The sequence below is a fragment of the Trichechus manatus genome, unplaced genomic scaffold (assembly GCF_000243295.1).
Source record: "Trichechus manatus latirostris isolate Lorelei unplaced genomic scaffold, TriManLat1.0 scaffold00001, whole genome shotgun sequence".
In the NCBI taxonomy this organism is placed as follows: Eukaryota; Metazoa; Chordata; class Mammalia; order Sirenia; family Trichechidae; genus Trichechus; species Trichechus manatus.
In genome coordinates this window covers 16,388,888-16,412,715 of record NW_004443937.1, presented here as the reverse complement: position 1 = coordinate 16,412,715, position 23,828 = coordinate 16,388,888, and the positions used below count along the sequence as shown (strand labels likewise).

Sequence of the window (23,828 nt, the reverse complement as noted above, 5' to 3'; positions counted from 1 at the left end):
ATCAGGCTAGGTCAATGGGTACCAGCTGTAGGCTGCGGAGTCCACACAACTCTCTGCCCTTCAGACCAGCCAGCCCCTTCTCTTTCTCTCATCTCTAGCCACCTGAGGATAGGTCAATAGGTGCCAGAAGAACATGTCCAAACTCATGCCTATCTCTTCATTGTTGCACCTCTCCCACTTCCACTCATCCTGTGGATCCAGGTGGTCACCTCAAGCGAGCATACCAGGCTATATACTCGCCAGCTCTCATTAACTTCCAGTCCTGGAAACGGGTTCTTGTGATAGGCACTGACATGTCCTATTCCAACACATCCTTCAGATTCCATAGGGCTGTCTTCCACACAGACATCCTTTTACTGTTCATTCAACAAGCAGTTCTTTGGTCAATTGATCCTTCGATCATGATGGTACTTTCAAAGTCCTGTATAATCGTCTCAAATGCAAATCTCCTGATCTCACAGGCTTTTGGCATAAGCTCTATTTACTATTTCCCCTTTTAGCATATCCAAGCAAGTATTGCCTAAAGGGTGGAGTTACACTCTCTGTTTGTTTGTTTTTTTTTAACAATACCCAATATTCATTTCCATCATACATTCAGGCTTGTTTTATACGAGGTAGGGGAAACATTCCTTCAGTCAGACAAATTTTTATAGAACATTTAGATAAACATATAACTTTTTAAACATTCCAGCATCATCTTCTCTTTTCCACCTCCTGACTATCTTACTCATTTGTAAGCACATGGTCTTAGGTGTCTGGCTGGGTTGAACCAGAAGATCCTGGCCCTTATCAATCACTTTATTTAACCTGCCAGGCTTTGGCCCCAAACCACTCCAGATGCAGCTTCCCTATCCATTGTTGCAGCCTAACATGTCTTATTTTCCCTTTAGCATTACAGATAGCAACAACCAAAATAACCATCCAAGAATCTAAAGTTTCTCATCCCCCACCTGTTCATTCTTTCACATGCTTCTGTGAGTCAGGAGCCATTGAAAGGAATCTCACTTCTGATGCCAACTGTAATCTAGTGTCAGGAATTGTCTCAATTTCTAAGGGATAAGAATCAGGATCACCACAAAGCTGGTTCCTATGAGGGGGAGGTCAGACATACCTCCGCTCTACAACTTCTTCACCGTTTCTGACACCAGCTGTCCCCCCCAACTATGGCACTCTATACTTCTCTGCTGGGTTCAATAATTCATTGCAGTGACCAAAGACCTCATGAACCGTACTTACAGTTAAGTGGTTTATTGGTATACAGCTCAGGAGACAACTCAGACTGGGATCAACTTAGAAGTAAAAGGATACAACTGAGGACAAGATCAACTGCGTCAACCAGGACAGCTCTCTCAGTCATCTCTGCCATGCTAGCAAGCCTTCTCGGCCATGCATGCTCCCTCTCGGCCGTGGAGGCCTCTCTGCCTTCAGCCTCTCCCCCATCAGCCTTTCTGCTGCTAAGTGGCCCAGCTCATAGCCACTGTAGCAGCTTGCTTGGCTGCTGCTCTCCTAGCAGCAGCTTTTTGCTGTCACCACAGGCTCTGCCACGGGGTCCCTCTTCTGGGCCTCTCAACGCCAACTCTCTGCTACCGGGGCCCCTTCTGGGCCTCTCGCCATCTTCTCTGTTATAGCCTTTGGTCCATATTACAGCCCTTTTAGGAGGTTTGTTTCTCAGGAATGCTGGGTCCAAACAGCTCCATTCTAGGTTCTTCTTGGTCTCGAGGTTCCCTCCTAGCCTCTTCTCTCTAAGAACCTCTGTGGGGTTAGCTGCTTATATAAGTAAACTTTTCAATTTCAAGGCATGGGCCTCGCAGCAGGACCACAAATCGACCAATCTCCTTGGTGGACTGCAAATCTACTAATCATATTGAGTGGATTTTCAAGCCACTATTTGAATAGAAAGTCAACCAATCCCTTGTAAGACTGTGGCCCAGTCAATCATTTTGGGAGAGTCACAAGCCCAAGAGATGTCAATTAACTCAGGTCTTGTACAAAAGTAACATTTTCTGCTGACAGAGACTGCCTTCCTCCCTGGACAAAACTAACAACCCTCTGGGGTAGAAAGCAACCTGGGAGGTCCCCCAAGTAGTTTCTCCAAAAAACCAGGGCAAAGGTAAAAACTCCTCAGGGCTTGGGATGGGAAAAAGGAACTCATTTCACCACAGGAGGCAAAAAAAAAATTTTCTTTTAATCCCTTATCTGCTGATTAGGGAGAGTCTGGACACACTGCCCCGGTCCAGGATCTCCAGGCTTCCTGCAGCATCCCTGCACCCTCTCAGGTGTAGCACTCTCTACCTTTCCAGGATCCTGCCTCCTGCCTCAATGAACCTCCTTGGGATCTCAGATCTGCCTTCTGCGTCCCCAGATCTGACTTCTCCCTGGCTCCAGGAGGACCCTGCAGACGCTGGAAGACCAGGGACCCAGGCCCTTTTTCAGGCTGCTCAGCCTTAGCTACTCAGAGGATGGAATCTCACCCAGCAACTCCTCTGGGTCAACCTAGCCTTTCCCTCTTCCTGTTGGGGAAGGTCTGAGCACTAGGCACAGGGGCACTGACATCTCCTTGTTCCAAGCATCAGCCTTGGGGGATGTGGCCAAAGGGCACATTAGCTGTTCTGGTAGCACCACTAGTCTGAGGAGCAGAGAGGCCCTTGTCCTTCCCACAGGAACTGCCACTGGGGGTACTTCCACTTGCAAAATGGGGGCAGTGGTACTTACAGAGGCACTGGGAGAATAAAATGAGATCTTGTATGCCAAGGGCCTCATACACAGCCACTCTCTCAGTACATATCAATGGCACCCACTGCTGACTGCTCCAGGCTGGGAAGAGAAGGGGGCAGGGGCAGAATGGGGACCAATCAGACCTGCTCCCTGCCCTCAAGGAGCTCAGCCAGGTGAAGGAGGACAGGTAGACCAGCAGCTTCTGAACAGGGACATTCCAGGCTGGAGTCCCAGCACAAGCAAAGGCCCTGAGTTATAAAAGAAGCTCCTGAGTTTTGGGAATGGTGAATGGTTTGGATGTGGTAAAAGCAGGGAGTAGACATGATAGGTCATGAGGCCAGAGAATCGGCAGGGCTTGGGTTCCTGCATTAGCCAGGGTTCAACCAGAGAAGCAGAACTAGAAGATACATGCATACACATATGTACATATATATATACGTACATACATATGTACACACATATATATACGTATATATATTCGGTTTGTTACAGAGAATTGGCTTGTACAATTCTGGGGGCTGATTAAGCAGCCTGGAAGGCTGTATGCCTGCGTCTGATGCTGGAGCCGGAAGCGCAAGAGCAGGCAGTCAGGATGGAAGGTCATGAGCAGGCTGAAACCTCGCTAGCATGAGCTGGAGCCCCAGGAGGACAGACTGAAACCTGTGTCCATTCTTGTTTCCTCTGACCTTGGCGATGAAAGTAGACTGCAGAAGCTGAGAACTTCTATCACAGAGCGAAACACAGACACCCAGCTCAGGAGTCAGAAAAACTGGAGGAGGATCCAGAGAAGGTAAAGGCTGGAGCAATTGCAGGCCCAGCTGCTGCTTGACGCTAGCTGAGTGAGTCAGCAGATCCGCAACCAGAATGGCTGCTTCCTTCCAAATCTGGCAAGACTCAACCTTGTGGCCCATCCTAATGGGAACCATACAAGAAAGGGAATTCTGGGAAATGTAGTTCAGCCTAGCCAAGTTGACACATGGCAAATCTATCACAGTTTCCCAGTTGTAAAATGGGTAGATGGGGGTGAGGGTGAGGAGGAGCCAGACCAAGGATCTTAAACATAGAGGCTCACAGGCCCAGGCCAGGTAGGGCAGTCTGACCAACTGGAAGACACAGGCCCTGCCTGAAGCGGGCAGTGGTTACCTGCTCCTGCTGACTGTTGCCCAACAGCAGTGTGGGCTCTGTATGGCCAGAGCTTACCATTTTTTCAAACCTAGCCAGAAGCGCCTCCTGAAAATGCTTCTAAGTCCCCGTCCGGAGCCTGGGAGCAGCCTGTGCTGTCCAGGGAGGCCCGGGGAGGATACCATAGCCCGGCCACGGGGCCCAGCTATTAGAGGTGCCTCCTGAGAATTTTTCTAATTGGAAACCAACTTTTTTGTGTGAAGCCTCCCACTTCTAAGATGTAGCCTCAAAAAATAAATATTGTATGGGCCAAACAAAATAAGTGTGTGAGCCAAATGTGGCCTGCAGCCCCCCACTTTGAGATCTCTCAACTAGGTCTTCTATGAGGGCCTTTCCAGCCACTTCACAGGACAAGAAATCCCATATGGTGGTGGTCCTGAAGGAGACTGAGCTGAAGGACACCATAAGCTGGTGAGAGCCAGACCTAGCCTGCTGGCTGGGTGTCTGTACTGGGTTCATAGCCTTCACTACAGCATTGCCATCAGCATCCAAGGGCCTCGTCCAGTCCACCCTGCAGAGAACCCTATCAGAGGCCTCCTTTCTTGCCTACTTCCTCTTGTCTCTCCCAGGCCCTGCCCTTCATCGACAGACAGAACCTTGAGTGTGAGCCAAGGTTCCTGGCTGCCTCAGTTAGGGGCTCGGAGTCTGGTTGCTTGGAACATGGTCTCAGCTGGGAAACACTGTCCTTTACATTCTTCTGTGTTGTTCAGCTTAATTGTCCAACCCCTTTCACCGGTGCCCTCTGCGGCCCACCAGAGTGTTCCCTTCGGAGTCTGCAGCATGCCTCTCCTCCTGGATTCACTGGGACACAGGGGGACCCTCACCAATCTTCACAGGAGGGACACTCAACCCAGAGGTCGTGGGCCTCCCTCAACACCCACTGTCTCTGCTATTCTGGGTTCCTGGGAGTTTGATTGTGAGCACCCACCCTCCTAATTCAGAGATGGGCAAACCAAGTCTCAGAGGGGGCAAAGGACTTGGTCAGAGTCTTGCATGTATTGGGGATCCTCCTGTACAGCCTGAGCCAAAGCTCCTCTTCCCAGGGAATGGGGTTTCCATCTTTCCAGCCACTTGCTGCTCAGTCTGGCTGAGAAGGGTGAGGGGGCAAAGATTAGTCTGGGACAAGCCCAGGTGGGAATCTGGGAGTCTGAGGCACCCCTCACTATCTGTGGTTCCCACTCTGACATATCCCCTCCAGGCCATTCCCAGCACCAAGTAGGATCTTGTCCAAATTCAAGCTGAGACACCCTTCCCAGGCCAGGAGCCCCTTGGATTTGAATCCAAGGTGTGCGCTCTTGGCCAAATCCCTCCCTTGCCTGGTCTGTTTCTGCCTCTGTACAAAGTGGGATTGGCTTTCAACACACAAGCTTTGCAGGTGATGGGTCCAGATAGACTCCGGACAGGAGAAGGGGGTGGGCACCTATTAGGACCACGGGCCCCCACGTACCCTCTGCCTCCTGGAAGCCTGCAGAGTAGGAAAGAATCCCCTTAAGGCCTGGAGCCAAGCCTAATTGCAGCAGGGTTAGGGCAGGGGCTGGCGGGGGCTGTCATCTTGGTGCCCAGTGGAGGGGCCAGACAGCCACATGCTAGGGCTTCCCCACCTGCCCCAAAGAACAGTTGGAGTCCTGGCTTAACGACATGGCCTCACCCAGAGAGGAAATGCCAGTTAAGACAGGCAGGGGAGGGCTGCCATGTTTGTTGGTTAGATTTGGTTGGTTAAGTAAGCAAGAAGGTTGGGGAAATGGGGATTCATATGCCCCTGAAAAAGTGAAAAATTGGAGAGCGATTTGGCAAAACCTAATAAAGCTGAGTGGAAACCCTGGTGGCATAGTGGTTAAGAGCTTTGACTGCTAACCAAGGGTTGGCAGTTTGAATCCACCAGGCGCTCCTTGGAAACTGCGGCAGTTCTACTCTGTCCTATAGGGTCGCTATGAGTCGGAATCGACTTGACGGCAATGGGTTAGTAAAGCTGAGGATACACATCCCTGATGACTCAGAAAAAAACAAGCTGCAAAATGAATTGCCCAAGATGTATTTCTGTAAACCTGAAACTTCTTAGATACAAGTATGTGTTTTTGACATCACGTCTGTGTGATATTATAAAATCCTGAATGAAAAAGATACATGCCACTGAGGACATTCTATTTTTTCATTTTAAAATGAAAACCTCCCACCAACCTGATCTGCAACTCTTTAAAGCAATGGAGAAGTAGTAATGAAAAACAAAGGGAAGTTCATTTTTGTCATTTGTTTATTTAACTTAAGGCAAATTTGACAATATAGTCATAACAGTAAAAATTCCGGTATATTATTGCATTTTAAAAAACTCAATAACACAACCAACCCCCACACAAATTACCCCAAACAAAAACAGAGGCCATGAGCGAAACGATTTCGTTCTTCCGGGAAAACGGCGGACTAAGTAAACCCCCATGCGCCAACACCGCTTCCTCAACCGGAAGGGAGGGCGCTCAACAGAGAAATTAAGAAACAAAAAAAAGCCAGAGGGACCAGGCAGAGGGAGCCGGCCGGAGCCGGAGGATCCCCGGCTGGCCCCGCGGTCCGCCCCCGCCCGTAGAGGCCGATTGGAGGCGTGCCGCGCCAGGCGCCGCTCGCCTTCCATTAGCAGCTCAGTCTCGGAGCTCCCCTCCGATTGGCGGAAATTCCAATCCCTGATTTGCATAGGGCCTCAGTCTGAGCCAAGGCCGGCAGTGGGCGGGGTCTGCACGGCGGCAGTGCGGCAGCCTCCCTGCTATGGTGCCGCGCGCCGCCTTCGGAGCCGCAGTTGGCGGGGGTCGCCGCCGCGTCCTGCACGATCAATTCGGGGCCAGCTCTCTTCCAGCTTCCTGGGACAGCATTTTGTCAGATCTTCTCTCCAGGACGCCCGAAAGAAGAAGGAGCGGGCCCGGCCCTGGCGTTCGTTAAGATTCTTCTACCCCTTCCCACATCTGAATACCTAGAAGGCCCCGGACCTCCGAGTAGGTCACACTACCGCCCCCGCGCTGGCTCCACCCAACCTCTCTGCACCGTCTCTTCCCCTCGGCGCTTACAGGAGAGGCCTTCTCGGAGCACCTCATCCACAGCAGCCCCCTCCAGTCTTCTCGTTTTTTTACCTTTAGTACACAAGCAAGTACTTACTTGCAAGGTGTGACATCTGGTTAATGCCTGTCCTTCCCCCACTGTAGCACAGGGCTCGGCATGTTCATTTAAGAAAAATTTGCACACCGGCTGCTAACCAAAAGGTCAGCAGTTAAAATCCACCAGCCCGTTCCCTGAAAACCTGGTGGGGCAGTTCTCTCTTCTGCAGGGTCGCTATGGGTTGGAATCGACTTGACGGCAACGGGTTTGTTTTTTGGGGGTTTTGGAAAGGCAGTAATGTCAAAAAAGTGTCTCTGCTATCATGGAATTAATAGTCGGGGTGGGGAGATGGACAAATAGATAACCATCAAAATGATACCTAATTATAAAGTGATTCAGCTCGAAGAGCACATCATAGGCTGGGGCAGGTGGGGGTCTCTCTGCGCAGCCTCATTTCCAGGCCCTCAGAAGGAAGCCCCCAGTCCCACCCCCAAGGCTGCAGCCTCCTCTGTGCCTTGCTCTATCCAGGGTTGGAATCTCTGGATAGGGCTAGGTGGTCTCCATCCAGGGCTTCTACACACCCAGATCCTAGGCTCCCTGCGGTAAGGAGAGGGTCTTGGCCAGGTTCTCTGCACCCGGTTCTCCCCCAGCTCCTGCTCATGGCAGGCACTCAAAGTTAGTTTTAAGCTAAAGGATTCAGACTTCCAAGTATTATGTGAAAAGAGACTCTACAGGGTGCCCCCAACCAAGCTTTTTTATTGTTTCCAAAAAAGCAGCTTTGTCCAGTGCTCCCTGTTTGGGACAAAACCCATTCCTTAGAACTGATGCAAGGGGAAAACTGGGTAAATTCCAGAACTGCCCCACTACCATCATTTTCCAAAATATAGATTATCAAATATAATTTATACATTCATTTGAAAAAAAAAAAAAACTTATTTTAAGAACTTAAAATTCTGAAAGACAGAGTCCAAAGCCTAAACAGCGAACAGCCTCTGCTGGGAGCACCAGGCCAGGGCTGTGAGTGCGCAGCAGGGTCAGGCCTCAAAGGAAGGCTCCGGTAGCCCGAGCAGGAAAGGTCTGCCCAGGCATATTGCCCTGCGCCCTTAGAGGCTGGTGATGGTGATGGCCTCTCCTCTTCCTCTCAGGAACAGTGGGCATTTCTCCAAGCCACCCATCAGCTTCACGCTGGGTTCCTGTCGCAGCTAGGAACAGCCACGCGCCCCAAGAGCCCACAACTGTCAACTAAAACTGTGCTACCTCCTTCCTCATGTCAGAAACAATCCAAAGCAAATTATCATGCATCCCTCCACCCCCTAGTCCACACACACACACTTCAAAAAACTGTTAGCAGCGGCAGCAGAGTACAGCAAACTGTGGCCTTGGTCTCCGAAGCCCTGGGTTACTGGAAGTGAGGCCGCTTGGCCAGGGGCTCCTCCTTCTCCTGCTTCAGCCATCGCTCCAGGAGTCCTGCACTGCCTCTCTTGGTGGGGACTGGGCTCTTCTGCAGGAACTGGCTGGACCACTGAGGCACATCTGACTCTTCCTTTTGGGCTATTTTAGAATCTTCCTTTTTGGGTGACTTTGTGGCCAGCCACTGCAACATCCTCTGGCTGCTGCCACTTGCCTTGAGCTCCTAGGAGAAAGGAGGACAAAGCTCAAACCACCCTGCTCAAGCATTTGGGAAAAGCCTAAGAAGGTGGCTAACTCCAAGAGAAGAAACGGGGAGAGGCATTAGGTACTGCCCCAGGCTTGGAAAATGTTACTAGGGCCAGATGGGACTCCAGGAGTTAGAAGTGTTCTCTTTTTTTTTTTCACTATCGGGGTCCAGGCAGCATCTACCTCCTAATGCTAGAGCTATATAAATGAGTAAGGCTGGACATTTTTAGACTAGGATTAACCTCCTGATTCTTCCTTCTTTCTCTACACATATAGACCTAATTGTAACTGAACACTTAACTGAGGGCTAACTTTGTGCTATCCACTCTATGTGGATTTTATTATTTAATCTTTTTGTCAACACTACGAGGTACATCTTATTTCCACAATCTCACAAAGAAGGAAACTGAGGCTCTGAGAAGTTAAGTCACTTGCTGAAGGTCACACATTGCTAGTAGGTGGTGGAGCAGGGATCTGAGTCCAAGCGGTCTGACTCCAGGGCCCACAGTCTTAATAGCAATGAATTACATTAACTGCAATCTGCTTTTCAAAAGAAATATTTTGTAACTTTCTATCCTAAAAGCATGCTTTCAGCATACCTCTCAGACATCTGTCTCCTTAGTCACTTCCTCTTCCTTCTTTCAGTGACAGTTTAAGGAAAACTGTGATCAATTCTGAGGGTTCAAAGATGAACAAGACACAGCTTCTACTCTCAGAGAACTCACAAATTTGTGAAATAGATTGTGGTCTGTAATAAATGCTGGTAAAAGCATGTACAAAGTGCTTTGGGAGTACAAAGGAAGGAAGGAGCCGCTGAGTGTGCTCCAAGGGGTAGGGGAGTAGGCCTAAGAGACAGCTTCACAGAGGAGGTGTGTTGGACCAGGCAGAGAAGAGAGATGAAGGGCATTCCAAACCTGTGCAAAGAATGAAAAAGAATGTAATTCAGTGTGACCAGTAGAAGTGTTGGGAAATGAGGCTGGAGAGAGATGGATGAGCCTCAAACAGCCACTATGATCAGAGATTCTGGGCCTAAGGCTGAACAGGCTAACTTGTTTCCCCATTATTCAGCACCTGTGCACAACTTCTCCCTGACTGTCACTGCTTGCTCTGCTTCCGTACACCTGCACCCCAATCCTGAACTAAAGGGCTCTGGATTGGCATACTGCCACCTTTCTAGAACAGGAGTTCTTTCGGAGTAAAGACCATGGCGGAGATGGGACAATGTGCAAAATCCGTTAGCTGTGATCACATTTTTAGAGATATCTAAAGAAAAAAAAGATGAAGTGTCAGGGTTTTAGGAGTTTGCAGAGAATTGAGACAAAAGAGAAGACACTGACTGTGGAGATGAAAAACTTTAGAAACTTTTAAAAACGAGAGGGGTAGCTATTCTTGCAATCATCCTCGCTGACACCTCTCAGGCATTCCAAGATGTCTATTCTTGGAACACTCAGAGGCATGTCCTATTTCAGGTCCCTTCATACCACCTAGAAACAACTGCTACTCTTAAACGTCTCTCCTCAAATGTCAGTGGGGGCCAGCCTGGACGTTTCTGCTTTGGAGCTTCCCTCCCTATTTGTAGGCCTTTTGCCTGCTCATCTTCCCTTCGAAATAGATCCTCTGGATCCTTACTAATTCTAAGAGGTTAAAGTTCATGACATGGATGCTCTCAAATCCTCCTGTAGGAGATAGAGACCTACAACTCCTTCTCCAGCTTGTAGTTAGAAAAGAAGAGGTACAGAAAAGGGACATAAAAAATCAGACAGGTGGGTTGGGGACAGAGATACAATTATGGTCAAGGGTTCCTTTTCTTTCTCTTAGCTCCTCTAGGAGTCCTCTAACTTGGCTTATTATCAGAATCACTGAAGAAGCTTCTTAATGATGCAGAAGCTCCAGCCCCAGCCTTGAATATTGATTCAGTAGGTCTAGACAGGGCCCAGCATTTACATTTTTAAAAAGCTCCCCTAAGGACTCTGAGTCACAGCCAAGTTTGAGAATCATTGCTCTACTCTACCTTGCCATATACAAGGAATATGAGAGTTTTTGGTGGTTTAGATTAAAGTTCTGATTGTAAAAGACCATACTGACAGAAAGTTCAAAAAGAACTATAATGGTCGCAGGTCCCTACCTTTTTTACCGGCAAGTCAACAGGAACCAGACACTCAGGAGTGTTGTTTCGGGAGTCGTTCACCACAGGCGAGACTGGATGGAAGGTGATGTTCTCTGTGGGGTGGATTAACTTCAAAGCCTCCTGAGTTGAGACCTCACCAAAGTCAAGCCATTTAGAGACTGCCTCATCTCCATCTAATATGGCAGGCATCCTAGCCAGGGCAGTCATAACATTGGTTGGGAGAGGTGAGATGAGGGTAGGGAGAGAAGGGAGAGAGACATGAGTCCACTAATAGCTCAAATTATCACAAGGGAAAGCCTGCCTCCCTCTGTGCATCACAGGCTGACCGCTGCCATGGAGGCTCCCTGAGCACAACTTGAGAGGGCACCAAATCCAACCCTAGGAGAGTCAGTGTCATGGCAACGACAGTGAATAGTGCTATGACTAGAGCCCAGTGCATTCCGGCATACACTCTAGCAAACTGGTGAACTTTCTATGATGCTCTAGTCTAGAAAAATACAGATGCTGAAAAACATGTCTGTCAACAACAATCTCCAGCTTTACCACCTGTGAAAGACTTATAGTAAGAAAGGGCTATTCACATAATTGTGAACAAAGGGAAGGAACCATGCCTCATTAAAGCAGAGAGGCTGTCTAAGATGACATTAGGAAACGACTGCAGTCACCCTCCCTGACACCTCTCAGGCATTCTAAGATGTCTATTCTTGGAACACTCACAGGCATGTCCTATTTCAGGTCCCTTCATACCACCTAGAAACAACTGGCTTCTGTGTCCTAGGCCAATGGAAAGCGTGGTACACACTTCACTGGTGAATGGTACAGCTGATTTTAGGAGATATATGCATAAAAATATATTTTAATAGTTAAATACTGTAATTTCATCAGATACTTTAAAAACATTTTAAAATCTCTGAAATCCAGATACATCTTATATTGAATGGCATTTTTGCATTGTATTCTGATATAGTTATTTGGCAGTAATTGGCAGCACTTTACCTTTCTTAGCAGCATATAAAATAATTGTATATTTTTTAATCAGTGGTATTTTAGATTAGATGAATTAAGGGAATTTATATTAAGGTGAATTAGCAAAAAAATATAACTACTACATCACACCAAGACATGATTTCACAGATACACTTAGGATAAGGCTAAAGTAGGTAATCTCAGTATGTAAAACACTGTATTCTTTGCAGCAAAACATCAAAAAATCAATTCTGAGGGTGCTCAGATCTGGGAAAAATTACAAATGTGCTACACAAATACAGTCAAATCTGCTAGTGCTTCTTTTCAAGATGTGCATCTGTTCCAATGCGACTAATTTATGAGAACAATTTGAGCAAACCACAGATTATGCATTTGCTTATGCACGATTTTGTTTGTAAAAAAAAACACTAGGTGAACATAGAAAACTGCACCCAGATGAACTGAGCCTTGTAGGAACACACAAAACGCATACATGCACACACTTCAAATATTTACCAACCATCTCAGTTTGCCATGTATTATCCTACAAAGTTGTGTTTTGCTATTCTTTTAAAATTGTGAACTTTTCTATTAAAAAAACACTCACTCAACATCTCAAACACTCTTCATGGTTCAAAACATGCCAAGCAGTGCAAGCTTAAAGAAAAAAAAAAAAAGCTATCTCCTGAGCAATACGCATAATGGAATCCACATCAGTGACAATGCTGCAAAAAAAAAGGCCTATGGCTGGAACAACTTCAGAAATGCTTCTAAATTAACAAGGCCTAAAGGAATAGGGGAGCCCTGGTGGCACAGTGGTTAAGAGCTATGGAGAGTTACGGCTGCTAACAAAAGGTCAGCAGTTTGAATCCACCAGCTGCTCCTTGGAAATCCTATGGGGCAGTTCTACTCTGTCCTACAGGGTCATTATGAGTCAGAATCAGCTCAATGGCAACAGGTTGGTTTGGTTAAAGGAATAGAAGAAAGATTATTTAGCACATGGATTGAATGCTAAACAGTGAGGAAATTGGAATCTTTCTCGGAAAGAGAAAGCACTATCTATATACAAAGACCTTAAATCCTGCAGAATTGGCTCGTTTTAGTGATAGTAGTGGCTGGTTTGATGGTTTCAAACATCACTACAATTTCCAAAGCCTTCAGCTGTTGGGCAAAGTAATAAATACAGATAAAAAAGCTGCAAAAGAATCTCCAGCAGAGATACAGATGTTACTTGAAGAAGGAGGCTATACATCGGACTGAATTTTTAATTTTGATGAAATAGGTTATCTATTATAAACACATGCCTCAAAGAAACTACATTTCAAGGCAGAAAAAACATGCCCCAGGATTTAAGACTGCAAAAGATGACAAATTTTGATAACCTTTCTTCCACTACTTCATAATAATTCATGAAGTGCAACCCTTCTGACACCCACTTCTACAAGCAAACTTCAGGTGTTTTTCAAGGTAAAGTGCCATATTTATTGGAGTATTTTTATATTTCTTAACCACTTAACATGTATAAAACTGTGCTACAATTTTTATTAGGTCCTATTTTTTATGGTGTTGGCAAAGAATATTGAGTATACCATGGAGTGCCTGAAGAACGAATAAATCTGTCATGGAAGAAGTACAGCCAGAATGCTCCTTAGAAAGGAGGATGGCGAGACTTTGTCTCACATACTTTGGACATGTTATCAGGAGGGACTAGTCCCTGGAGAAGGACATCATGCTTGGTAAAGTAGAGGGTCAGTGAAAAAGAGGAAGACCCTCAACGAGATAGACTGATTGACACAGTGGCTGCAACAATGGGCTCTAATATAGCAATGATTGTGAGGAAGGCCCAGGACCGGGCAGTGTTTCGTTCTGTTGTACACAGGGTGCTTCTGAGTCAGAACCAACTCGACAGCACCTAACAACAACATTATTTTTTTGATGTATCACTGACAAAGCTCTAAGTGTTGCGCCCATCACCTCACTTTTCCCATAAGCTCTGTGGTATTTATTTATTTAGAGCTTTGTTTTTTTATTGTACAATTTTGCACAGTGCAGTGATTTTTAGGAATGCATGTCATGTTACAGCAGAACTGACAGTAATTATATTTTGTTAAGCAACTGTTTTAGTTTCCTACTCTCTAAATCTGTGCATAAAGAAACTTTGAATTCCAGAAGCTAGCTATCTAAAAGCAAAGAGGACAAATGCTCCTCTGAATCCTTTTGGACTGAGGAATAGCAGCGTGACTTACCTGTGGTGGATGTCATTCAGGCCTTTGCAGGAATCCACTGTGATGATGGTGTAGGAATACAGGATGTCTCCCCCCTTTGGGGGCTCCCAGCAGTCAAAGATCCCAGCCATTGTCAGTAGCCTCCAGTTGTCCCATACCTTCTCCCACTCCTCAGGACTGTCCGCAGCACCAATACTGCCCAACTGGGGGCAAAACACATGGGCAAATTAGATACTCAGCAGCCTCTTCTACACACCGACTGGGTACACTGACAGACTGAAGAGTATGGCAATCATTTTAGAAGTAATTCAGCCCATGTGTTGTTAATCCCTCTTGATCACCAAAGAAAAGAGGCTTGATGGCAAATGCCTACCAAAGCTGTAGCTTTACGGCTCCCCAGTACTTTCAGAATACAATTTAACACCTTCACTGAGCATTCAGGTCCTTCCATGATGTAGTCCACTATTCCTCCCAACTTTCACTCACAACGTTAATCTGACCCCAGACCAGCTGTTTGTAAATGAAGTTCTCATGCAATTTCATGCCCCTGTGTCTTGCCTGAGCACCTTCCTCTGCTCAAAATGTCTTTCCCACCCTTTTTCACCATGTCAACTCCTACCTACCATTCGAGATTCAATTTAAGGCCCAGAAATATAGAAAGCTGGAAAGAGTCTCACTCCCACACTAGCAACAAAAAAGCCTAAATCATCTACAAAATCACAGCTTTTGTTGAACGTATCAGAGAACTGAGGTCGCAGGGCAATCAACTAGCCTGAAATTTAAGGAAAGACAGGGGCCTCCAAGGAGAGATGGGATGCAAACACTGGCTTACCTGTGGCAACAGGAGGAAGGCAGGGACTTCATACAAGCAGAAAAGAATACAGGCAAAATTATCACCTTGCTAAAAGCGGTGTGGGCTAGTATGGGAGTACAGAACCTCTGGGAACTACAGACATCAGAGGAGTTTGCACCAGCCCTCCGCAGACCCCCCTGGGTACTCACAAGAAAGACTGGGGGCAGGGCAGGAGACTGAAGAAAGCCTGCCTTGGTGGTGCATGCCTAGAGGAGGGGAACTCCTCTGCTGTGGGAAAGGTATGAAGTCTCACCTGATCACTTCTCCCCTAATGAACAAAAGCCTTAAGCTGCCAAGTGAAGGACAATAAGCCCTATCACCCCTAAAATACAGGTGAAGACCCACCTGGGTATGGAAGGGTAAAAGAAAGAACCCCTACTCCCCTGGAGGAGAAGCAGACTGAGAAAGCCTGAGCCTGAGCCCCAGGGACACAAACCAATCTAAGACTGAGTCTGAACCAAGAAGGCAGAGAAGTCCTCCCCTCCACCCCCAGCCTTCAGATTAGAAAGCACCAAGTAACAAGCAATAGCAAGCTATTGCTGGGGAGGGTCAAGAGCATGGGGGACATCCTCTCTAAGATACAAGCTCACAGAAAAGATGTACAGCTGAGAGTGGTGCAGGACTACTGGGAAAAACTCCCTGGAAAAATCAATCCTCACTCTAAATACAAGGTAACATCAGAGAAATTGAAAGCCTGTGGTGAACAAAGGTAATCAGAACAAAAACAAAACCCAAACCCAGTTCAACCTCCCACATTAATGGCCTATTATAATAAGTGTGCCCATTTCCAGACATAAGTATTATTCATCTCAGGCTCTGTCCTACACACTATGCCTGCAATCAATTAAAAATTACAAGACAAAAAATGCCAGAAATAACAACTAACTGCCAAGAAATACAAAAATCAATAGAACCAGAATAAAGAGATTACATTTCCCAGACACTGAAACTATGTGATCAATATGTTAAACCCTTTTATGGAAAAGATAGACAACATGCATAAGCAGATAGGGAATTTCAGCAGAGAGATAGAAACTGTAAGAAAGAATCAGTGTGGTGCTCACTATTGCCACTTCTAGGGAAGTGATTCTATTCACATCAGCATCTAAGAGTAAGAACAAAAAGACAAATAACCCAATGATAAAATGGGCAAAGGATTTGAATAGACATTTCACCAAAGAAGACATTCAAATGGCCACCAGACACATGAGAAGACGTTCAACATCATTAGCCATCAGATAGATGCAAATCAAAGCCACTATAAGATACCATTTTACTCCCACCAGGATGGCTAGGGCAGGGGTGGGGGGGAGACAACACAAAAATACAAATGTTGGCAAGAATATGGGGAAATTGGAATCCTTATCCATTGCTGGTGGGAATGAAAAATGGCACAGCTGTTGTGGAAAACAGTGTGTCAGTTCTTCAAAAAAACTAAAAATAGAACTACCATATGACCCAGCAATTCCACTCCTCGGGATATACCCAAAAGACTTGAAAGCAGAGATTCAAACAGATACTTGTACACCAATGTTCACTGCAACACTATTCACAATAGCCAAAAGGTGGAAACAACCCAAATGCCCATCAGTGGATAAATGGAGAAACAAAATGCGGTGCATACATACAATGGAATACTACTCAGCTGTAGGGGGAATGAAGTCTTGATACATGTTACAATATGGATGGAGCCTGAAGACTTACGTTGAGTGAAATAAGTCAATCATAAAAGAACAAATATGACTTCACTTACATAAAAAGACATGAAGAGGCAAATGTATACAGACCAAAGTTTATTAGTGGTTACAGGGGAGGGACGGAAGGGGAAAGGGGAGGTTATTGCTTATGGAGTACTGAGTTTCGGTTTACGGTGATGGAAAAATTGCATTGATTAAGGGTATGGTTGCACAGCCGATTAATGTACTTGCTGTCAGTAAGTTGTACACCTGTTACAAGTTGAACTGGCAAATGCTGTGTAAAACCAAACACCTCATGGGGTTTGGTTCCTTGGTTTGGAGGTTTAGGGTCATGGTTTCATGGGACATCCCAGTTAACTGGCCTAATATTATGTTTAGGGCTTCTGTCCTACCTCCTAGTTTGTTGCATAGTGCCTGGGGTCTGAAAAGCTTACAAGCGGATCCAAGGCACAACAATAGGTCTCTATCCATGTGGAGCAATAGAAGAAGGAGAGTCAGGAATAAGAGGAAGAAATGGAATATGAAGCTAATTGCCTCCTTTGCCATGAGACCAGAAGAACTGGATGGTGCCCAGTTACCATTACTAAACATTTTGATCAGAGATTCTATAGAAGAATCCTTATCAAAAGGGGTAAAATGTATAACAGAATTTAAAAATCTCATGGAATCCAGAATTTCTCGAGCTGTGGAGACTGGATGAACTCCCAAAACTATTTCTCTGAGATAAAGATTAAACCTTAAACCAAAAATATCCCCTGAAGTCTTCTTAAAACCAAACAATAGTTTATCTTAACTAGTAAAGAAATGTTTACCTTGAGCATTATGCTCTTTTAAGAAGTATCTATATGGGATCAAACTGACAACAGGACCTCGAAAGATTAGATAGGAACCTTAGGGGGCAGTGAGTTTATGTTAATGGGGGAGGAACAACTCAGAAAAGGAAAGTGCGGATGGTTGCACAATTTGAAGAATGTAATGTCACTGAACTGTACATACAGAAACTGTTGAATGTTGAATTACACTAGACTTCTCAAAGGAAACTATGAGAGCCAGAGGGAATGGAATGCTTTTTTTTTTTTAAGTTGAAACAGAAAACAAAAATAAAAACAAAAAAACACCCCAGCAACCCAGAATTCCATATATAGAGAAAATACCTTTCAAAAATGAAGATGATAGTTAGTGGCTGCCAGGGGCTAGGGGCAGAGGGTATGGTAAGTGACTACAGATACACATGGTTTCTTTTGGGGATGATGATAATGTCCTGGAATTAGACAGTGATGGTGGTTGAACAATTTTGTGAATATACTAAAAACCACTGTACACTTAATGGGTGAGTTTTATAGTATGTGAATTATATTTCAATAAAATCATTATGACAATTTTTAAAAATGAAGCTATAGAGAGTTTTTTTCAGACAAAAGCTGAGATAATTCATTACCAGTATCTGTCATACAAGAAATAGTAAAAGTTCTTCAGGCAGAAGGCATGATACCAGTTAGAAACTTGATCTGCACAAAGGCAGATCCACAGAAATGGTTAAAATTAAGGTAAATGTAAAATATTTCTTATTTTTTATCACTGTAAAATATAACTGTCCAAAACAAAATAATAGGGCATCATCTACCCTGAAACTAGAAGAACTAGATGGTGCCTGGCTACCACTACTGACCATTCTGCTTGGGGACACAATAGATGGACCCTGACAGAGTAGCAGAAAAATGTGGAACAGAACCTCAAATTCCTAAAAAACAAAACAAAACCCAAAAACCAGACTTATTGGACCGGTTGAGACTGAAGGACTCCACAAGACTACTGTCCTGAGATATTCTTTAAACCTTGAACCGAAACTAGCCCCTGAGGTCACCTTTTACCTAAATAACAGACTGGCTCACAAAATAAAGAATATCACCCATGAGTACTATGCTCCTTTAAAAAATCATCTATATGAGAACAAATGGTCAACAATTACTTTAAAACAAAGATAAGAATGTAAGGGAGCAGGGAAACTAGATTAATGGAAATGGAAATAATAGAGAATGTTCACGCATTGTGAACAATGTAGCCAACATCACTGAACAACCTGTGTAAAAACTGTTGAATGGGAACCTAAACTACTGTGTAATCCTCGACTGAAAACACAATAAAATATTATTTAAAAAACAAAAGACTATATGACAATAACACAAAATATTGGAAGAATTGGAAGTATACTGCCATAAGGTCCTCACAATACACATAAAGCAGTATAATATTATTTGAAAATAAAATGTTATTAACTTAAAATGTATATTGTAGGGCAACCACTAAAAACACTTTAAAGAGAAGTAAAAATAAGCTAATAGTGGAGATGAAATAAAATCATAAAAAATACTCAACCCAAAAGCAGGTAGAAGAATAGGAGAAAAGAAAAATGGAGCAAACGGAAAACAACTACCAAATGGTGGATTTTAACTGATATATCATTGTCATGGTTTGAATTATGGACCCCCAAAAATGTGTGTATCAATTTGGCTGGGCCATGATTCCCAGAATTGTGTGGCTGGCCTCCATTCTGTGATTGTAATTTTATGTTAAAGAGGATTAGGGTGGTATTGTAACACCAGGTCACATCCCTGATCCAATGTAAAGGGAATTTCCCTGGGGTGTGGCCTGCACTACCTTTTCTCTCTCAAGACATAAAAAGAAAGGGAAGCAAGCAGAGAATTGGGGACCTCATACCATCAAGAAAGCAGTGCTGGGAGCAGAGGGCGTCCTTTGGACCAGGGTCCCTGCACAGAGAAGCTCCTAGTCCAGGGGAACACCGAAGAGAAGAAGGCCGACAGACAGAAAAAGCCTTCCCCTGGAGCTGACGCCCTGAATTTGGATTTTTAGCCTACTTTGACTGCAGGAAATAAACTTCTCTTCGTTAAAACCATCCACTTGTGGAATTTGTTATAGCAGCACTAGATGACCAAGACAATCATTAATTAGATTAAATGTAAATGTTCTAAGTACGAATGAAAAAAGTGATTATCAGATTAGACAAAAAAGAAAGATCTGTTTACAGTCTACAAAATTCAGTTCAAGTATCACCTTCTCTGAGAAGCCTTCTATGATACTCCAGTCTGAATTATATGCTGTTCTCTGTGCCCACATAACCTCACAAGCATGCCTTCCATAAGCATTCACCATTAGTCTGTGATTTTTGGTTTAATTAATTGTCTGTGTCTTGGCTATGAAGATTCATGAGGACAGAAGTCATGTCTCATTGAATTTTATACTTTTAGGAACATATGAAAATCAATCAATGTAATATATTGTATTAATAGAATGGAGGGGAAAAGCCACATGATCACCTCAACTGATGCAGGAAATGCATCTGACAAACACTATTTTATGATAAAAACAGTCAATAAAGCATGAATAAAAGGGAATGTCCTTAACCTGATAAAGGACATCTATAAAAAAACCCACAGCCAGTACTGGTACAACAACAGATACACAGACCAATGGAACAGAATTGAGAATCCAGACATAAATTCATCCATCTACAAGCAGCTGATATTTGACAAAGGCCCAAAGTCTGTTAATTGGGGAAAAGACAGTCTCTTCAACAAACGGTGCTGGCATAACTGCATATTCATCTGCAAAAAAATGAAACAAGACCCATACCTCACACCACACACACAAAATAAAAATGGATCAAAGACCTAAATATAAAATTGAAAATGATAAAGATCATGGAAGAAAAAATATGACAACGTTAGGAGACTTAATACATGGCATAAACAGAATACGAACCGTAAGTAACAATGCACAGGAACCAGAAGAGAAACTAGATAACTGGGAGCTCCTAAAAATCAAACACAGATGCTCATCAAAAGACTTCACCAAGAGAGTCAAAAGACAATCTACAGATTGGGAAAAAATTTTTGGCTGTGACAAATCTGATCAGGGCCTAATCTCTAAAATCTACAAGATACTGCAAAACCTCAACAACAAAAAGACAAATAACCCAACTTAAAAAATGGGCAAAGGATATGAACAGGCACTTTGCCAAAGAAGACGTTCAGGCGGCTAACAGATACATGAAGAAATGCTCATGATCATTAGCCATTAGAGAAATGCAGATCAAAACTACAATGAGATACCATCTCACCCCAACAAGGCTAGCATTAATCCAAAAAACACAAAATAGTAAATGCTGGAGAGGTTGTGGAAAGACTGGAACACTTATACTCTGTTGGCAGGAATGTAAAATGGCACAACCACTTTGGAAATCGATATGGCACTTCCTTAAAAAGCCATATGATCCAGCAATCCCACTCCTTGGAATATATCCTAGAAAATTAAGAGCCATGACACAAATAGACATATGAACACCCATGTTCATTGCAGCACTGTTTACGATAGCAAAGAGATGGAAACAACCTACGTGCCCATCAACGGACGGATGGATAAACAAATTATGGTATATTCACACAATGGAATACTACACAATGATAAAGAACAACGATGAATCTGTGAAACATCTTATAACATGGAAGAATCTGGAGGGCATTATGCTGAGTGAATTTAGTCAGTCATAGAAGGACAAATATTGTATACAACCACTATTATAAGAACTCAAAAAAGGTTTAAACACAGAAGAAAACATTCTTTGATGGTTACGAGGGTGGGGAGGGAGGGTGAGGGTTATTCACTAACTAGATAGTAGACAAGAATTATCTTAGGTGAAGGGAAGGACAGCACACACTACAGGGAAGTCAGCACAACTGGACTAAACCAAAGCTAAGAAGTTTCCTGAATACAATCAAACACTTTGAGGGACAGAGTAGCAGGGGTAGGGGTCTGGGGACCATGCTTTCAGGGGACATCTAGGTCAACTGGCATAACAAAGTTTATTAAGAAAATGTTCTGCATCGCACTTTGGTGAGTGGCATCTGGGGTCTTAAAAGCTAAGATGCATCAATTGGTCCCAACTACCTGGAGTAAAAGAGAATAAAGAACACCAAAGACACAAGGAAAGTACTAGCCCAAGAGACAGAAAGGGCCACATAAATAAGAGACTGCATCAGCCTGAGACCAGAAGAACTAGATGGTGCCGGGCTACCACCAGTGACCTCTCTGACAGGGAACACAACAGAAAGTCCCTGATAGAGCAGGAGAAAGGTAGGGTACAGAACTCAAATTCTAGTAAAAAGACCAGACTTGGTGGTCTGACTGAGACTGGAGGAGCCCCAGAGGGCATGGCCCACGGACTCTCTGTTGACCCAGGGCTGGGACAGTTCCCGAAGTCAACTCTTTGGACGGGGATTGGACTGGACTGTGTGACATGAAGTGATGCTCATGAAGGGTGTGCTTCTTGGTTCAAGAGGATACGTGAGACTGGGTGGGCAGTTTCTGTCTGGAGGTGGGATGAGAAGTCAGAGAGGGTTGGGAGCTGGTTGAGTGGACATGGGAGATAGGGGTTGGTGGGGAGGAGTGTGCTGTCACAGTGTAAGGAGGGCGATGAGGGTCACATTAACAGTGTATGTGTGGATTTTTGTATGAGAGACTGACTTGAATTGTGAACTTTCACTTAAACTACAACAATAAAAAATAAAAATCAAAAACCCATAGCCAATATTATACTTAATGGTGAAAGACTGAAAGCTTTCCCTGTAATATTAGGAACAAGACAAGAATGTCTTGCCACTTCTATGATATAAGATCAACGCAAAAATCAGTTGTATTTCTATATGCTAGCAATGAACAATCAAAAAAGGAGCCCTGGTGGCAGAGTGGTTAAAAGCTTGGCTGCTAACCAAAAAGTTGGCAGTTTGAATCCACCAGCCACTCCTTGGAAACACTATAGGCAGTTCTACTCTGTCCTATAGGGTCGCTGTGAGTCAGAATCGACTCGATGGCAATAGGTTTGGTTTTGGTGTTTTCACAGGTCAATTGGCATAACACAGTTCATAAAGATAATGTTCTACATAATACTTGGTGAGTAGCATCTAGGGTCTTAAAAGCTTGCAAACAGCCAGTGGTCTCTTCCCGTCTGTAACAAAGGAGAGTAAAGGAAACCAAAGACTCAAAAAACAATTAGTCCACAGGACTAATGGCCCACATGTACCACAGCCTCCTCTAGCCTGAGACCAGAAGAACTAGATGGTGCCTGGCTACCAGTACCACCTGCTCTGACCAGAGGCACAATGAAGGTCCCAGTTATAATGGAATAAAAATGTAGAACAAAACTCAAAATTCATAAAAAAGACCAGACTTACTGGACTGATAAAGACTAGAGGAAGCCCTGAGACTATCGCCCTAAGACACACTTTTAATCTGGGAACTGAAGCCACTCCCGGAGGTCACCTTTCAGTCAAATAATAGATTGGCCTATAAAATAAACAATAATATCCATAAGGAATGTGTTCCTCAGAACAATCAACCATACAAGACTATACAGTCAACATTTGCCCAAAAGCAAAGATGAGAAGGCAAGGAGGGACAGGGAACCTGGGATGGAAATGGGGAAGGCAGGGTGGAAATGGGGGAGTGTTGACACATTGCAGGCATAGCAACCAATGTCACCGAACAATCTGTGTATGAATTGTTGAATGGGAAACTAATTTGCTGTGTAAACTTTCACCTAAAACACAATAAAATGTTAAAATTTTTAAAATGAAATTAAGACAATTCCACTTAAAATAGCATCAAAAAGAATAAACAGGAATATATTAATCAAGGAGGTGCAAGACTTGTACACTGAACGCTATAAAACATTACTGAAAGAAATTAAAGATGTAAATAGAACGAGATCCTGTATTCATGGATTTGAAGACTTAATATTATTACGATGGCAACACTCCTCAAATTAATATACAGATACAATGTAATCTCTATCAAAATCCCAAATGCCTTTTTTACAGAAATAGACAAGTTGTTCATAAAAATTCATCCGTAATAGAACTGCAAGGGACCCTGAATAGCCAAAACAATATTGAAAAAGAACAAAGTTGGAAGATTCACACTTCCTTATTTCAAAACTTACTACAAAGCTACAGTAATCAAAACTGTGGTACTAGCATAAGGAAAAGACATATAAATTAACAAAACAGAATGGAGAGTCCAGAAATAAACCCATACATCTACAGTCAATTGATTTTAACGAGGATACAAGCCCATTAAATGGGGAAAGAATAGTCTTTTAAACAAATGTTACTGGGACAACTGGATAAGCCCATGTAAAAGAACAGATTTGGACCTCTACTTTGCACCGTTTTTCTTTGTTTATTGTACTTTAGGTGAAGGTTTACAGAACAAACAGTTTCTCATTAAACAGTCAGTACACATACTGTTTTATG

The 23,828-nt window shown here is 44.0% G+C and overlaps 1 protein-coding gene across 4 annotated transcripts in view; it reads right to left on the bottom strand.

The window, feature by feature from the left end:
• Positions 1-5,968: 5,968 nt before the first annotated feature.
• HMCES (5-hydroxymethylcytosine binding, ES cell specific) overlaps positions 5,969-23,828 on the bottom strand; it is a 42,400-nt gene continuing 24,540 nt past the window's right edge. For 3 of the 4 annotated variants that reach the window (XM_023724854.1, XM_023724896.1, XM_004368388.3), the window contains 3 exons: positions 13,972-14,153; positions 10,757-10,949; positions 5,970-8,608 (listed from right to left, as the gene is read on the bottom strand). In XM_023724854.1, the coding sequence (XP_023580622.1) occupies positions 8,375-8,608; positions 10,757-10,949; positions 13,972-14,153 (609 nt within the window). In that variant the 3' untranslated portion in view covers positions 5,970-8,374. Of the gene's footprint in view, positions 8,609-10,756; positions 10,950-13,971; positions 14,154-23,828 lie in introns of all 4 variants that reach the window. The other variant, XM_023724809.1, reaches the window with a different exon arrangement.